Source organism: Pantherophis guttatus, chromosome 4 (genome assembly GCF_059756535.1).
Source record: "Pantherophis guttatus breed Tessera chromosome 4, ASM5975653v1, whole genome shotgun sequence".
In the NCBI taxonomy this organism is placed as follows: Eukaryota; Metazoa; Chordata; class Lepidosauria; order Squamata; family Colubridae; genus Pantherophis; species Pantherophis guttatus.
This window is the reverse complement of record NC_142066.1, coordinates 5,232,249-5,250,326: the sequence shown is the minus strand read 5'-3', so window position 1 is coordinate 5,250,326 and position 18,078 is coordinate 5,232,249. Positions and strand designations below refer to the sequence as shown.

Below are 18,078 nucleotides of genomic sequence, written 5' to 3'. Positions count from 1 at the left end.
GGTTTACAGCCATTCGTTTAATGACCGTTCAGACTTAGAACGGCACTGCAAAAAATCACTTACGACCATTTTTCACACTTAACAACCGTCGCAGCATCCCCATGGTCAGAAGATCAAAATTCAGATGCTTTGGCAACTGACTCACATTTATGACGGTTGCGGTGTCCCGGGGTCATGTGTGTGTGAGATCCCCTTTTGCGAACTTCGGAGACGCCACATCGACGGGGAAGCCAGATTCACTTAACAACGGTCGGACTCGCTTAACGACGCAGGGATTCGCTTTGCGGTTATGGCAAGCAAGGTTATAAAACGGGGCAAAACTCACTCAACGACTTAACGAATGGACATGTTGGTGCTGAATTGTCGTCGCAAGTCAAGGACTTGCCTGTACTTAACGACCTTCGACCTGCAAAGGATCAAAATTGTTTGTTTTTTTTCCCCCTTCTAATTCTTACTGGTCGTTGACCGAATAAATAAATAAATTAGGAAAAAAAATGATTTATTTATTTTTAAATTGAACTTGACAATAAATAAATATTTTATTTTTTTTTTAAATCATTTTTTTTCTAATTCTTATCCGGATGCTTCTTTTTTTGTTATTGGCTATTTTTCAGTGAAGAGTTTTTTGAAAATTGGGCCCGTTTTTCTCCCTTCCTCTTTTCTCTGCGTGGAGAAATAGATTGCGTTGGTTGAAGAGATCACAAAGCCAAGTAAGGCTGGGAATGATGGGAGTTGGCAAAGGTGTGTTTCCCTAGTATGAATATTACGAAATGCAGGTCGTTCTCCACTTACAGCCATTTGTTTCGCGACCGTTTAGTTACAGTGGCACCGAAAAAAGTAGTAGGTAACCAGTCCTCGCACTTACGACTCTCGTAGCATTCCCCACAGTCACATGATCGCTTGGCAACCAGCACGATGTCTTTAGGATGTTTGCAAAAGTCCCGGGATCACGTAGATCTCCATTTGTGACCTACTCAGCTGGCTTACGACCGGCGACGTTAATGGGGAAAACGAGATTTGTTTAGCAACCGTGCGATTGACTTAACAACCGGGTTGATTTGTTTAACAGGCGAGGCAAATAAAATCGGTAACATCGGAGTTAAACGCCTCGCTTTACAAAGGAAATTCCGGACCCAACTGTGGCGGTAAGTCGAGAATTTTCCCGTATTGGGGAGCTACGGAAGTTTTTTTTCGTTTTAAACCAAATTCGGCAGCTTTGAGCAGAAAAGTTCTTTCAATTTCAACGTCTGACAAAAAAAATGTTCTTTTTTTCCCCCTCTTGCCTATCCATTTTAATCAATGGCTTCTGCTTGCAATTATAAAGGTCCTTGAGGGACCAGTATATTAGAAACCACTTATGTCCACTTTCTGGGAATTTGTGCAGCCTGATCAAATAAAAATCCTTCCTCCAATTAGTTATGTCGGTGACAGATGTGTCTGTGCAAGGAGGGGGGATCTCCAGAAAACACAGCCAACCGTAGTGCTTTTTGGACGGCAGCCGTAGTTTTGGTAATAACCCCTTCTTCTTAAAAGAGAAAAAAAGAGCTAGATTTTTATTGGTGTGATATCCTCAGAATTGAAAGGAAGTTTTCCAGAAGTGAGTTTCACATCATTTTACCACCGGTTCGCCGAGCTCCGAAAATGTGAACGTACGCGCACATGGGTGCAAGCCGTACGTGCGAGCAAAGCGCCTGCGTGGAAGGCTACGCGGCTTAGAAAACGTGGTTAAATAGGACGGCATAGCACCGGGGCGGCCTACCCACAGGTCGCCACTACCGGTTCGAACCGGCTGAATACCGCTTCGAACCGGCTGAATACCATTTTGCATTGGCATCCTTCAGTCTCAAGAGACTATGGTATCGTGCTCTGGAAAGAGGTCCTAAAAACAGCATCTGGTGTGACTAAAAAAGGCCAATTCGAGAGTGGCAATCCCTTCCACACTGAGGGAAGATACATTTGGTCCCCTGCGCAGCCCCCGGATTTCGCTGGTTCCGGGACTCCCTTTTTACCTCAGCCTGCCGAACAAGTGTCTCTTCGAATTGGAGAAGGCCGTGCTGCATCTTTAGCCTCCAAGCTGAACGATTGGAGGTCCAGGTTTCCCAGTTGTTAATGTCCATTCCCAGGGCCTTTAGGTCCCTCTTGCAGATATCCTTATATCGCAGCTGTGGTTTGAATACTTTGAAGCTTTCATGTAATTTTGAGTTCCGGGGGTTTGGAAAAGCGGGCTTTGAAAATGAAAATTGTTTTTTTTCCCCCTCCTTTCTATACGAAAGGCTTGAGTAATTTTTAAAACTTGTATGAAGTACTGTCGAAAGTGAATTGGTAAAGTATGTGGGTTTAGAGGAAATTAAAAAAGAAAAAAAGCGAAGTTTAAAAAAATATCCCTTTTAGCAATGGTTTTAAAATTTAGAAAAGGTGTGGGGTTTTTTTTTTCCCTTTAGGGTTAAAAAATTTAAAAGCATGTCGTTGATCTGATTAATATAAATTACGATAGTCTCTAAAGAGGAATGAAAAAACAGAAATGTGTATTATTTCCCACAGCAGAGGTTGTTAAAAATGATCCCCTTATCCAATGAAGAGAATATATTTAAGTTTGTTTCTCATTGGAAATCGCTTCTGGACTTTTTGCTCGTGATGGAGAGGGAAAAAATGAAATTTTGATTATTTTTGGGGTTGATTAGATAGGTTTGTTGTTATAGAAATGGCTAGTATGGACTATTGTATGAAAGGAAACATTAAATCAATCAGAATAGATCTGGAAGGGACCTTAGAGGTCTTCTAGTCCAGCCCCCTTTCTCAAGCAGGAGACCTAAACTATTTCAGACAAGTGACTGTCCAGTCTCACCAGTGATGGAGGACCTACAACTTCTGGTGGCAAGTAGTTCTACTGGTTAATTGTCCTCCCTGTTAGGAAGTTTCTCCTTAATTCCAGGTTGCTTCTCTCTTTGATTAGGTTGCAATGTTATTATTATGATGTCAAATGTAATATTATTTTCTACGGTGCCAAAGAGAGTTGGAAGCCAATGCCTTTCCCCCACCCCCTTTCTCCCTTTCTACCCCACATTTCCTCTTCTTCCCTTTTTCCCTTCCCCTAATTTTTCATTACAGGTGGTCCTCGACTTACGACCGCAATTGTGTCCAACATTTACATTGCTAAGTGAGACATGGGCTAAGCGAGACTCGCTCCCGTTTTACGACTTTTCTTGCCACGTTGGTGAAGTGAATCCCTGCGGTTCTTTAAATTAGTCATACGGTCGTTGAGTGAATCTGGCATCCCTCCATGGACTTTGCATGTCAGAAGGTCGCAAAAAGGGATTGCGGGAAACACCTCAACCGTCATAAATAGGAGTCGACTGTCCAGCACCCGAATGTAAATCACGAGACGATGGGGATGCTGTAACGGTCATAAGTGTGAAAAAGTCACTTTTTTCAGTGCCGTTGTAACTTGGAACGGTCACTAAATGAACTGTTGTTAAGTCGAGGGCTACCTGGACTTTAGATTTTATTTTCTATCTTATCATCATCTTCATTTAACGACCCCATAATCCCTTGCGCAGTGGAGTCTGGGCAACTGCATGGAGCTAGCAGAGTGTTTTTTACTGGCCGGATGTCCTTCCTGTTGCCAATCCGGAGTTTTGTTCAGCAGATATATTCTCATTTTGCCCAGAGAGAGAAATATCTGCCTCTACCTAGGATCGAACTCACAGCCTCCTGATTGTGAGGCGAAAGCTCCACCTCTAGGCCACTGCACCGCTTCTCTTTTCTGTCTTATATTTTGATAAATTAATTGATAAATTTGATACCGCGAAAAAAAAAATAAGCCGGTACGAGTCCCGGCTTTGTGGCTCGCGCACACAACTCACCTTGGCCTTCTCTCTCTCTTTTTTTTTTTTTAGAAAATAAATCGTTTATTACGAAATTATAACATGGATGTTCCCACCTGACACCGATTTCACCTGAACTCCCTAGATTGTAGAACAATAAAGTCTGGAGACGCAGCGTTTTCGGGGGCCCCCCTCCCTTTGGTGTCAGAAAGGAGGAGGGCGCCCCCCCAAAATCCACGTTTTTTTTAGTCCTTCCGCGGGGGCTGCCAAAACTCCACCGATAGAATTGAAGGGACCCAACGGTCACCCAGAAGTGTGGTTTGGTTCTGCTGTCAGGGCATGGGAGATGCACTTCGAATGATGGAGGTCAATCCATGCTGGCAAGACTGGATAAGTATAGGATCCAGGAAGGGAGGGGAGTCTGGAACCGAAGGATCCGGGAGGGGGAAAGATGAATGCATAGAATATTTTAGATAGGAATTGGGGTAAGGGGGGAAGGAAACGTAAGAAACACAGCACAAATCGTGTCGAAAATGAAAAAGGGGAACAGGACGGGACGAGAAAGGTAGTTGAGACAGCGGGGGGTGGGGGTGGGAGGAGAGGATACAAGAGGAAGACGAGACAAGGAAACGAGGAGAAAGCGAACGGTGGGCAGAGAAGGCCGAGAACCCAGAACCATACAGGAAAGAAGGGAAAAGGGAAAAGAAAGGGGAGCGGAGGGGAGGGAAAGGAAAGGAAAGGAAGATAGAAAAAGGAAGGGAAGGGAAGGAATTGAAAGGAAGGGAAGGGAAGGAAGATAGAGAAAGGAAAGGAAAAAGGAAAGGAAGGGAAAGAAAAAGGAGAAAGGAAAGGAAGATAGAAAAAGATAGGAAGATAGGAAAGAAAAGGGAAGGAAGGGAAGGGAAGGAAAAGAAAGGAGAAAGGAAGGGAAGGAATGGAAAGGAAGGAAAGGGAGATAGTAAAAGGAAAGGAAAGGAAGGAAAAGAAAGGAGAAGGGAAGGAATGGAAAGGAAGGAAAAGAAGATAGAAAAAGGAAAGGAAAAAGGAAAGGAAGGGAAGTAAAAGAAAAGAAAGGAGAAAGAAAAGGAAGATAGAAAAAGGAAATGAAGGAAAATAAAGGAGAAAGAAAAGGAAGGGAAGGGAAGGAAAGGAAAATAGAAAAAGGAAAGAAAAGGGAAGGAATGGAAAGGAAAGGAAGGAAAGGGAGATAGTAAAAGGAAAGAAAAGGAAGGAAAAGAAAGGAGAAGAGAAGGAATGGAAAGGAAAGGAAGGAAAGGAAGATAGAAAAAGGAAAGGAAAAAGGAAAGGAAGGGAAGTAAAAGAAAAGAAAGGAGAAAGAAAAGGAAGATAGAAAAAGGAAAGGAAGGAAAAGAAAGGAGAAAGAAAGGGAAGGAAAGGAAGATAGAAAAAGGAAAGGAAGATAGAAAAAAAGAAAAGGAAAGCAAGGAAAGGAAAAATAAGGAAAGGAAAAGAAAAAAAAGGATATATAAACATAAGAAATGGAAAGAAAAACATTGGTGGTTGACAAACACAGCAGAACAAGAGGAGATCAACAGGAAGGATTTGGGAATCCATGAGATGATGGAGCTTGTCATGGACAAATCCAAAACTGAGAAACAAGGAAGCTGGTGGACGGAACGGAGAACAAGCAACCGAAAACAGAGGAAGGGGTTCGAGGTCCACGCTCTTCCATGGAGGCATCGGGCCCACGAGGGCTCAGGTTGGAGGAGGACCCTCTGGTGCCCCGTAAAGCTCGGCCAGCGTTCGGAAGAGGGGCCCCCATTCTTCCAGATACTCGTACCCGCCGGCGTCGCTGTCCCCAGCGCAGGAAGAGCCGGGGGAGCTGAGAGACCCGGCGGTGGAGCCCTGGCCTTCATAGCCGTACACCTGGATGGAGTCGTACGGGGGCACAGAAGGATCGGCGTCCACCTCGCTCAAGCGGGCTGTTAGAAAACTGGCCACGTCGTGGGGCTGCGGTGGGATCCGGGTGGACAGGGACGGTGGGAAGTGTGGACGGGGCAGGACGTCCCGCCGGAGGAGGCGCCGTTGCTGCGAGGGTGGAGGGGCAGCGTCCGGGTTCTGCAGGGCAGCCATGTCGAAGGCCTCGGTGTCTTCTTCTCCGCCGCCTTCATCGTCGTAAGTGATGATGTTCTCACGGACGTCTTCCTCCTCAAAGGGCAGCAACGCAGCCTGTTTCTGCCTCCGGAGGGCGACAAAGAGCAGCACCAGGGCTAGAGGAGAGCGGGAAGTTGGTGCATTGGTGAAGTCGGATGGACCAACGGGAGGAGAAGGTGAGATGTTAATCACAATAACAACCCATTGCAAACATCCTGCGTTGCTTCTTTCTGCATGTAATGGTATGTGAGGATAGCCTTGGGAGACAGGGAGAAGAGACGCAGCCGAGGGAACAATCGGATAAAAGGTAACTGAGCCCACAGCTGTAAAGCAGGCAGGACAATTGGCTCAGAAGACACCCTCCCTAATTTCATGGGTTGTCAAGGCGACGGGGGAAAAACATACCTTCAGACTTGCAAGGTGACGTTGTGAGGTTAACCAGGTTGGAAGCACAGCCAGACAAGCTAATTCTACTTTATTGTAAGGTTATATGAACAGAGGGCGGTGGTGGTTCAGCAGTTAAGACACTGGACTTGTTGGCTGGAAAGCTGGCAGCCCAGGTTCGAGACCCAACCTCTATGCGACAGGGTGAGTTCCCGTCCTCACCCCACCTCCTGCAACCTAGCAGCTCGAAAGCACCCAAATGCAAGTAGATCAACAGGTACCACTTCTGTGGGAAGGTAACAGCACTCTGTGACGTCATGCTGGCCACATGACCACTAAAATGTCTTCGGACAGCACTGGCTCAATGGCCTTGAAATAGAGATGTACACTGCCCCCTATAGTCGGCAATAACTATGGAATAAAATCTGTGCAAACTCTTTTATCTACTTTACCTAGAATGGGTAGGCAACCTTAAACACTCAAAGAGGCACAAAGGCCCTAACCAGAAGCCCCCCATTCAATTCTGGAGTCAACCGGAGTCCCCCCACCATAGTGTCTCCTCCAAGCACGGCGTCCTTTTTCCTCTACCTATCCTAACTGAAAGCCTTATCAATTGTGGAGCTGGCAGGCAACAGGGAGCCGCAGTACAGGGATGAAAGAGCCACATGCAGCTCCAGAGCCGCAGGTTGCTGACCCCTGACCTAGAACATTGCAAGTTTGAAGGGGCATTTCTCCCAACCTCTTGTCCCCTTTACAGCCCATGAAACTTGGGAGGGTTCTCCTGTCGTCATTCCTTCAGTAGACTCAGCTGCCTCTTATCTGACTCTTACCTAGTTTGCAGCTCTTCCTCCTGTTTCCCAAGGTCGTTTGCACATACCATTACACTGCACACCCTCCTGGAGAAACCCAGCACAACTAGCCAACCGTTCCCCAAGGTTCCGTGACTTTTCTCCACCTTGCAATGTTGATCCCCACCTTATATTGTTGAGTCACTTCGTGTCTCTTGTCTTCTACACGAGAAGTTCTCCAGAGTTATTATAAGACCCTTATGTAGGATAAGTAGCCTCAACCTTTCCCTGGCTGAAATTCCCATAATACAGGTAGTCCTTGACTTACAACCATTCGTTTAGCGAAGTTGCCACGGCACTGAAAAAAGTGACTTCTGACTGGTTTTCACACGACCATGTCCTCTCTAAGTGGTTTTACAGAGTTGGCCTCTTGTCAACCCCAACAACCTGGGTCCTCATTTTACCGACCTCGGAAGGATGGAAGGAAAGCTGAGTCAAACTTGAGCCGGTCAGAATCGAACTGCCGGCAGCTGGCAGTCAGCAGAAGTAGCCTGCAATACTGCGTTCTAAGCAGTGGTGGGATTCAGCTGGTTCTGTCCGGTTTGGGCAAACTGGTAGTGGCGACTGCGGGAGGCTCCGCCCACCCACCCGGGTGTAATGCACGAGTACTGTGCATGCATGGAAGGCTTTGCACATGTGCAGAGGAGGTACGTGCACTCACATTTGCGAACCAGTAGGGAAGGTAAGTGAATCCCAGCTCTGGTTCTAACCACTGCGCCACCACGGCTCTTGTCAACTGGCCTGTATTTATGACAATTGGATTGTCCTGGGGTCATATGATCAGCTTTTGTAATCTTCCCAGATGGCTTCCGACCAGCAAAGTCAATGGTGGGGGGGGGGAAGCCAGATTCATTTAACAACCACATGATTCAGTTAACAACCGTGGCAAAAAAACATTCGTAAAAGAGGACACAATTCACTTAGCAACTGTCGTGCATAACCGTGGACGTTTTGAGCCCCGTTGTGATCGTAAGTCGAGGGCCACCTGTACTGTCCTTCCTTCTCTGTCCACCCATGCCATCAGCATGCCAACTCAAAGTCTCACCAAGTAGGGTACCAACGCAGGCGAGGATGGCCAGCAAAGCCCCGGTGCTGAGGCCAGCAGGAGATCCGAGGGCCTCAGGACCACAAGTCTGCATGGCCCCGTCTCGCCGACACCGGCAGATGCTGACTGTCAGAGTAGGGGAGCCCGTGCGAGTGGGGGAACCACCGTCTATTAGTTCCAGCGGCACAAGCAGAAATCCACCTTGGGGAGGCAGACGGGTGGCCCGGAGCAATAAGGAGGCTGAATTGTCTGGAGATGAAAAGATTCGAAGGAGACAAGTGAATTGAGGTCCATTATATTTTTGAAATGTTTCCTTGTAGGTAGTAATAACCCAAGCTTTACATCAGGGACAAGGGTGAAATGCTACCGGTTCGCTCCAGTTCGGGTGAACTGGTAGTGATAAAAACTACCGGTTCGGGCAAACTGGTAATAAAAAAAAATTACAGGTTGGTCTGAACTGGTATTTCCGACGACCAGCTGTGCTGCGCGATTTATATTCTCTAGAAAGCAGGAAATCCTGTTTTCTAGCGAATCTAAATCACGCAGCACAGGTGTTCTCTCCCCTCATTGTTCTACTTACCTTCAAACGTCTCCTTTTTCCACACAGAGCATGTGTCTAGCGCACACTGCACATGCACAGGCAGCAAACCAGTGGCGACCGGTGGAGGATTTCACCACTCATCAGGGGTGTCAAACTCAAGGCCTGGGGGCTGGATCCGGCCCATGGGGTGGTTAGATCCGTCCCATGGGGCTGCCCTGGAAACAGCAAAGGACCTGCCCGCGGTGCCTCTGCCAGGAAAAACGGAGCTTGGGAGTACTGCGTGCGGCCCTCCCGAGCTCCGTTTTCGCTGGCAGAGGGCTCAGGCCACCACAGGAGCTCCCGACACCAATGATGTACAGCTAGCCACACCACCCTGGCCACACTTACCACAGCCCCCTGAGGTCAAACACAACCCTGATGCGGCCCTCAGTGAAATCGAGTTTGACACCCCTGCCTTACATTGTAGGTACGTACAACCATCTTCAAGGGGACAATATAATGTTAATTTTTGTATAGATTTCTGAATTACTAGATTAGTATTTCTCAACCTTGGAAACTTTAAGAGGTCCGGACTTCGACTCCCAGAATCCCCCAGCCAGCATTGCCGACTGGAGGATTCTGGGAGCCGAAATCCCTACCTCTTAAAGTTGCTAACATTGAGAAGCACTCCTATACATTCTGTACGCTGCTCGTGACATATTCTTGAAAACGTCTACTCTCCTTTTATCAACAGTGCAAGTTCCTAGTCCATAAGGAACATTCTGAAATCTGTTCTACATTTTAGGACAGGCGTGTGTGCTTTACCCTTGTTATCCCGCACAGTGACGTTTGGTTCTCTGATCACAGACGGGGAACGGATGATGATATGGCTCGTGTTACCATCCTCGTCTCGGTCAACCGCTCGGATCAACTGCACCAGCTGGCAAAAAAAAAAAAAAAAGGCAAAAATTATTCTCAGCCAGTGCTTTCCTCTCCCGCCCCACCCTGCCCCGTCCGTGTCCTAGGGACCCCTTACTTACTTGGCCCGGGATGGCGTTATCACAGGCGAAAGGCTCGTAGCTCTGTTCCAGCTGAGGTGGGTTATCGTTGACATCCAGGATTTGAATGGCCACATGAATCTGGGAACCTTGTGTGGGACTGTCTGAGAGTAAGAGTCGGGGGTAAGGAGCAACATGGAACCACGTGACGGGATGTGCAGGCCGATCCAGTCGAAAAACAGGGAAGGTGGGAAGGTAACACCACGAACGTCCCAACGAGTAAGTCGACGATAAAGATATGGGACAAACGATTCAGCCATGCGAAAAAGCCGTACAGGTCATCCATGGGGGAGCCAGTGCAATCCATGGTCCCAAATCCGGTGGGGTGGGATTGGATCCCATTCATAAGCCCGCCCCGCCCCCGAAAGAGTCCACCATCGTACCACCGGCAGAACCAGACAGCCAAGAATCACGTCAAGAGGTGGAAAGACGTGGGCAGACGTGCAGAGTTAAGGGGACGGAAGCGAGCAACGGTGCACGATGAAGCACATTTGCGCATGGGTGGGCGAACATAAATGTCCAACGTGACCAACAAGTGAAATCACCGGCCGCCGATATAAAACCATCCAGCCGACATAGGCAATCAATCAATCAATCAATCACAGGGAAAAACACGCAGAAAGCGCAGCCCCACTCCACAATGTCAGAGTGCAAAAAAATGCACCGTTGCGCACGTTCGATGTGCAAAACAAAAACAGAGAGCAGACACCATTCCGAAAGAGCAGCAAACAGACACGGGGATGCAGAAAGGAAGAAGGAAAAGAAAGAGAGGAGAAAATTAATAAACAATTGCCATCGCTTTTTCTATTACAGAGATGTCCTTGACGTACGACTTCATTCAGAGCCAAAATTTCCATTCCTGAGCAAGGCGGTCCTTCAAGCGAGTCGTGCCCGATTTTACGACCTTTTTTTGCCATGACGGTTAACCAAATCACTGCCATTATTAAGTGAATCTCGTGGTCATTAAATGAATCCAGTTTCCCTCATTGACTATTTTGCTGGAAATCAGCTGGGAAGGGACCCCGCAATTGTCGTACATACATGCCAGTTGCCAAGCACCCAAATTTCAATCAGATGATAGTGGGGAATGCTGCGACAGTCGTAAGTCTGAGGACTGCTCGTAAGTCACTTTTTTCAGTGCTTTTGCGATTTTGAGCAGTCACTAAACAAATGGTTGTAAGTTGAGAACTACAGGTAATCCTCGACTTATGACCACACTTGAGCCCAAAATATATTTGTTAATATTTATTTGTTAATTTGTTAAGTGAGTTTTCCCCCATTTTATGACTTTTCTTGCTACGTTTGTTAAGTGAATCACTGCATTTGTTAACTGAGTAGCACGATTGTTAAGTGAATCTGGCTCCCCCATTGACTTTGTTTGTCAGAAGGTGGCAGAAAGAGAATTACGTGACCCCGGGACACGGAGAAATCCAAGCATCAGAATGTAAATTACGTGACCCTGGGGATGCTGCAATGGTCATTAAGTGTGAAAAATGGTGCTACGTCAATTTTTGACGTAACTTCAAACAAATGAACTGTTGTAAGTATGCTTTATATCAGGGGTGTCAAACTGGATTTCTTCGAGGGCCGGATCAGCATTGTAGTTGTCCTCGGTGAGCCGGCCAGGGGGTGGGGGTGGGGATGGATGGCAGGTGGGACAGATACCTCCTGCACCACTCTGACAGCCAAAACGGGGCAGGGGGGAGCCGTGTGCGGCCCCTGTTTTTGCTGGCAGAGTGCTGCAGGAGGCCGTCCAGGCTGAAAACAGGGCGCAGGGGAGGCTGTGCGCTCTCCTCGCACCCCGTTTTCTCTAGCAGAGGCACAAAGGGCTGGTCCTTTGTTATTTTCAGGCTTGTCCCATGAGCCAGATCTAAACACCCCATGAGCCGGATTCAGGGTGGGTGTGGCCAGGGTGGGTGTGGCCAGCTTGATGTCATTTGTGTCAGAGGCGCCTGTGGCCCGAGCACTTCACCAGCAAAAACGGGATCCCGAGTTCCGTTTTCAGCTGCTATGGCCTCCTGCAACCTTCTGCCAGCAAAAACAGAGCTCGGGAAGGCCATGTGCGGCCCTCTCAAGCTCCATTTTCGGCTGTGACAGCCTCCTGCAGCACTCTGCCAGCGAAAACGGCACTCGGGAGGGCTGCATGCAGTACTCCCAAGCTCTTGTTTTTGCTGGCAGAGGCACCGCGGGCTGGTCCTTTGCTGTTTCCAGGCCTCCCCCACGGGCCAGATCTAAGCACCCCGTGGGCCAGATTTGGCCCACAGGCCTTGAGTTTGACACCCTGGCTTTATATGTTTCATTGCAAACATAAGAGTTTTCATATCTGTACTGTCCTGATGAATCAAAATACTACAAAATACTAGATGTTTGCAATGCAAAGCTTCCACCACCTTGGAGCCTCCTGGACTCAGACCCGCCATATCAACTTGGCTCTTACCAAGTTCCGTTGCCAGTACGGTCATATTGTGCCAGGCCAAAACCTCTCGGTCGAGTGGCACCGAGGTCAGAATCGCGCCATCCTGCGGGTTGATGCTGAAATAGCGTTCAGGGTCCGTATGCTGCAGGATGGAGTATCTGGAAGATGGAGGGTGGGCACCTGGGGTATCAGGTTGTCACGGCAACGAAGTATAAATGGAGTAACTGAAACTTCACACACACACAAAGACAACAAACACCGGTTTCCCACCCTGCAGTAGCGGTGTTCTCCCCAGCCATTACCGGATGACACTGCTGGGCGTATCCAGGTCCACCGCGGTGACTTTGCCCACCAGGGTCCCCGGTGGGCCGTTTTCATAAACGGCCAGATGGTACTCGGGACGGGAGAAGACCGGAGGTTCGTCAGCATCTTCTACCGTCACGCGGACGGTGGCCACGTCCTTGAAGGGGCCCTTCCGGATGTACTGAGGGTCGATCTGCGTGTTGGTGGCCTCGACTCGGAAAGTGTAAGAGTGGCGGGACTCGAAATCCAGAGGCTACCCCACCCATCCAAGCAGAGAGGAACGACAACGAGAGAAAAAAACGTGATTGGAAGCGAGCGAAGGCAAGCGGTTCAACGGGTTTGTGAAGGACGTGCAAACCGCCGAGAATAGTCGGTGAAGTGTCTAATATTCCCATGTCGTCCGAAGAAAACGAGGGCCAATTTGGTCTAGTGGTTAAAGCACCAAGCTGGAAAGCAGGAGACGGTGAGTTCTAGTCCTGTTTTAGGCATGAAAGCCAGCTGGGGGACTTTGGGCCAATCACCAGGAGACGGTGAGTTCTAGTCCCACCTTGGGCATGAAAGCCAGCTCTGGGTGACTTTGTCCCACTCACTTTTTCTCAGCTCAACCCACTTCACAGGGTTGTGGGAAAAAAAGCAGGAGGAGGATCTGATGGCCATTTTCGCTGCCTTGAGTTATGCGTAAAAATACAAGTAGTCCTATGCCAACAGTTGAGGAAGGAAGGAAGGAAGAAGAAAAAGAAAGGAAGGAAGAGAGAGAGAGAGAAAGAAAGAAGGAAGGAAGGAAAGAAAAAAAGAAGGAAAGAAAGAAAGATAAAAAGACAGGAGGAAGGGAGGAAGGAAGAAAGGAAAGAAAGAAAGAAAAAGAAAGAAAAAGAAAAAGAAAGAAGGAAGGAAGGAAGGAAGAAAAGGAAGGAAGGAAGGAAAGGAAGGAAGGAAAGAAGGACAGAAGGAAGGAAGGAAAGAAAGAAAAAAGAAAGAAAATGAAAGAAAGAAAGAAGGACAGAAGGGAAGGAAGGGAGGGAGGGAGGAAAGAAAGAAGGAAGGAAGGAAGGAAAGAAAGAAAAGAAGGAAAGAAAGAAAGAGAAAGAAAAAGAAGGAAGGAAGGAAGGGAAGAAGGAAGGAAGGAAGGAAGGAAGGAAGGAAGGAAGGAAGGAAGGAAGGAAGGAAGGAAGAAAGAAAGAAAGAAAGAAAGAAAGATAGATAGATAGATAGATAGATAATGGCTTCCACATCACAGCTCCTACATCAAAGCTCCAAGAAGGAAGAGACACATGAGAAGTCCATACTTCGGGGTGCTTCACCCACCTTTTTCAAAGTAATAATCCCATCCTGTCCCAACATGTCCGTGTGAATGGCAAAGGCCTCGGCTCCATCTCCTCCATCCAGGATGCTGTAGGCAAGCAGGGCGTTCTCCCCTTCGTCAGGATCGTGCGCGCGCAGTCTCCCCACCGCGGACCCAGGAGGCGCCGTTTCCACCACGGAAAACTGGTAGGAACCTAGAGAGAAACGGGACGGAAAGACAAGCGGATTTCTACATCGTTCAGAACTTGGCATTCTCTAGGTGCGCTGGATTACAAGTCCTATCCTACCGTACTCAGCCACGTTGTCAGCCGTACACCAGACAGGAAACAAGAACGGATGAGCTAATTCTACATTATCTCAAGGCTAATTAACAGAATCTTTCAGAAGTCTGAAAATACAAGTCTCACGCTGTCTGTTTTAGAGCCTGAGGAACTAAGGAAAGTTCATTCTGAGCCTTTTTTTCCCTCTTCCCCGTTATGCAGCTCTGGGCTTGGTTTGCTCTTATCTGACCATTCCCTAGGTAGCATTTCTTCGCCCTGTTGCTCATAGTCTTCCTCACATACCATATACACCAGAGGTGGTATTCAGCCGGTTCGTACTGGTTCGTGCGAACCGGTAGCAGAGATCGCAGGTGGGCCCGGCTCTATGCTGTCCTATTTAGGCACGGCTTTGAGGCGGAAAATGCACGCACGAGCAAAGCGCATTTGCGGAAGGCCGGGTGCATGTATGGAAGGTGCGCGTGGGCGCAAAGCATGCGTGCATGCGCGTGGCAAACTAATAGCAACAAAATGTGAAACCCACCGCTGATTTACACATGCTCCACTGACAGAATGGGACAACACACTGCAGAACAACGGAAGAATCCAACAATTCATTTTACAGGTGGTCCTTGACTTAACAACAATTCATTTAGTGACCCTTTGAAGTTACAACGGCACTGAAAAAAGTGATTTAGGACCATTTTTCACACTTACGGCCATTACAACATCCCCCATCGCGATCAAAATTCAGCCGCTTGGCCACCAACTCGTATTTACGATGGTCGCAGTGTCCCACAGTTATGTCCTCATCTTTTGCAACCTCCTGATCAGCAAAGTCAACGGGGGAAGCCAGATTCACTTAACAACCGTATTACTAATCTAACAATTGCAGTGATTCACTTTACAACTGTGTCGAGAAAGGTCGTAGAATGGGGCCAAAATTCACTTAGGAAATGTCTCGCTTAGCAACAAAAGTTTTGGGCTCTATTGCAGTCATACGTCAAGAACTACTTGTAATTATTTAAAATAAAAAAATATTTTAATTGTTGCCATTCATATTTCATGTTGTCCCTTCTTTTACATCCTTCCTTTAGGGATTCTGTTTCATCACTTCTTCAATATTAGCTTAACTCTTGTCCTGCGATGAGTTGGCCATGGAGAGTTGGTCGTAGCAATTTAGCCGCAGCGAGTTGTCCTAGACCAGGGATGTCAAACTCAATGCCGGCAGGCCGGAGCTGGCTCGTGATGTGGTCGGATTCGGACCGCGGGGCCGTCCTGGTCTACCCAATGCGAAGAGGAAAGATTAGGCCAGCGTGGCTTCGACCCTGTCTACCCAGTTCTGGAGAAGATTCCTGCGAGTTCCTTGGATTTCAAGGCGATCCAACCGGTCGGTCCTAGAGGAGATCAACCCTAGAAGGCCAGATCCTGAAGATGAAACTCAAATACTTTGGCCACCTAACGAGAAGGAAGGACTCCCTGGAGAAGAGCCTAATGCTGGGAAAGATCGAGGGGCAAAAGAAGAATGGGACGGCAGAGAATGAAGTGGCTGGACGGAGTCACCGAAGCAGTGGGCATGAGCTTAAATGGACTCTAGAGGATGGTAGAGGACAGGAAGGCCTGGAGGAACGTTATCCATGGGGTCGCGATGGGTCGGACACGACTTCGTAACTAACGACAACACCAACACCCAGTGCGAAGAATTGTTGATCCGGACAGTGTAGCTTCGGCCCGGTCTACGCAATATGAAAAGGAAACATGCCAGCAGTTTGGAGAGTGGCGTCAAGCTGGCCACGCCCACCCAGTCGGCCACACCTGCCCCCCCACCCGAGGTCAACCACAGCCCTGAGGCGACCCTCAATGAAATGGAGTTTCACACCCCTGTCCTAGTCGGCCTCAGGTGAGACACGCTTTAACTCCAGCTCTACGATTGGAGCGACTTCAAATCCATATTCTCCCTTCGCTATTATCTGCCCTGCTACAAAGCTGGAAAATTTCCAGGACATTGTTTGCTGGACATAATTATTCCAGATGTTGGGCTACTTCCTCTGATCGTTAGTTCCTACCTTTCTGGCCAATCAATTTCCGCATGTCGTGAAGATGAACCTGTCAGGGTAGCTGTTAAAAATTGACGGATGGCTCGGCTGGCTGGCTGGCTGGCTGAAAATATTTATAGGTTTCCCCCCCCCCCGACCTCACCCCTCCTGCTTTCCACATCATCTGGTGATGGGTTGCAAACCGTAAGAACAATCCCGCGACGTAAATATCTATCAGAGGCAGCCCGGTAACCCCGAGAGACACGTTTGAGGGACAGAAGAGACACCGTGTCCCAGATACACGAACGAAAAAGCAGGGCGTTGAAAGGCAGACAAATGTCATGCTTGATATTCCTTGACATCTCAAGGAAAGGACGTTTTCCCAACAAGCTAAAATCTTCTGGCTTCCATGCTCAGCGCATCGTTTGAGTTATGCACTCATGGGGTCCTACAGTCCTTGTACACCAGGAGATACCAGAAGGTCCTTTCATTCAGGTCCTTGATCTTAAGGAGATACCTTCATATCATAGGGGTCCAAGCCAGGGGTGAAATGCTCCCGGTTCGGACCGGATCGCCCGATCCGGTAGCGATGGCAGCGGGTGATTCGGAGAACTGGTAGCAAAAATCCCTGCTCCCCTCCCCCATGCCCTCCTGAGCCGCGCGATCATCAGAGGCTTTTTTTTTTCTTTTAAAAGCATTTTTTTCTACAACCTCTTCGGCCGATGAAGCTAATAAAAAAAAATGCTTTAAAAAGGTTTTAAAAAGCCTCTATCAGCTGATATCAGCCTCAGGTGCCTGGGGAGGCTGTTTTCACCCTCTCCAGAGGCTCGAAGAAAACCTCTGGAACCTGGGGAGGACAAAAAGAGACACACACACACCCCGCCGCTGTGGTGCAAGAGGCCGACTAGGCCACGTCCACCATGGCCACGCCCACCCAGCAACCGGGCAGAGAACCCCTTGCTAAAATTTTTGAAGCCCACCCCTGAATACGGCCATCTCCTTCTCTGCAGCTCTGCCCTTATTCTCAGCAGCTCTTTCTCACTTACTCTGTGGGAAGCGGGGAGGGTTATCGTTGACATCGCTAAGTGTGACCGTGACAGTCGTGCTTCCAGAAAGTCCACCGGTATGGCCTCCCATGTCCTTGGCCTGCACCACGACAAGGAATTCCTGCTGAGTTTCCCGGTCCATGTTGGGCGTGGCTGTCCGAATCACGCCTAAAATCAAGGGGAAAAGGAAGCAAGAGGAGAATCAAGAGAAGGACAGAAGGAGAATGGATGGATGGATCAGGTAGGAAAGACGTTTGGGTTTTCAGAGTCCCACTCCATGATGGAGAAAGGGAAGAACCCAACACTGGAGGAGGAGACAACCCGAGACTCAGCTGAACACCCCAGATGCCCATCAATGGTATGGGGAGAATATGGGCGGTTGAACTGAAACTTTCACTGGGTCTCTACGTTCAGGTGATGAATAGGATGGATGGGAAGAATGGATGGAAAGATGGAGGGAGGGAGGGAGGAAGGGATGGGAAGAATGGATAGATGGAAAGATGGATGGATGGAAGGGTAGAAGGATGGATGGGAAGAATGGATAGATGGAAAGATGGATGGATGGAAGGGTGGAACGGTGGAAGGATGGAGATGATAGATAGATGATAGATAGATAGATAGATAGATAGATAGATAGATAGATAGATAGTGTCAGCACGTCAAGATGCATTTATCCTAGTGCTGACATGAGAAGGAGAACGCAAGTGTCTGCAACGGGATGGTTGCCTTTCACCTACTTATTTTAGCTGGAGATAATGTCCCCTAGGAGATGGATGGGAGGGGGGAAATTCTTTGAATTGGAGCAGTAGATTAGGGGTGAATGATTGGGAAGATGGCCAATGAATGCAGAGGAGTGGGGGAAGGAAGAGGAGGGATTTTGGGGCAGCACAGCAGTGCTGGCTGCATGGAGTCAGTGTAAAAAAT

General features: G+C 48.2%; 1 protein-coding gene across 1 annotated transcript in view; it reads right to left on the bottom strand.

Annotated features, from left to right (window-relative positions):
* Window positions 1-3,881: 3,881 nt before the first annotated feature.
* The window catches only part of CDH24 (cadherin 24), a 48,133-nt gene continuing 33,936 nt past the window's right edge, over window positions 3,882-18,078 (bottom strand). The window contains exons 5-12 of the mRNA XM_087891697.1: window positions 17,155-17,322; window positions 13,819-14,009; window positions 12,513-12,766; window positions 12,232-12,368; window positions 9,777-9,898; window positions 9,562-9,676; window positions 8,217-8,465; window positions 3,882-6,055 (exon numbers count right to left, since the gene is read on the bottom strand). Coding sequence (XP_087747823.1) covers window positions 5,541-6,055; window positions 8,217-8,465; window positions 9,562-9,676; window positions 9,777-9,898; window positions 12,232-12,368; window positions 12,513-12,766; window positions 13,819-14,009; window positions 17,155-17,322 — 1,751 coding nt within the window. The 3' untranslated portion in view covers window positions 3,882-5,540. The remainder of the gene's footprint in view (window positions 6,056-8,216; window positions 8,466-9,561; window positions 9,677-9,776; window positions 9,899-12,231; window positions 12,369-12,512; window positions 12,767-13,818; window positions 14,010-17,154; window positions 17,323-18,078) is intronic.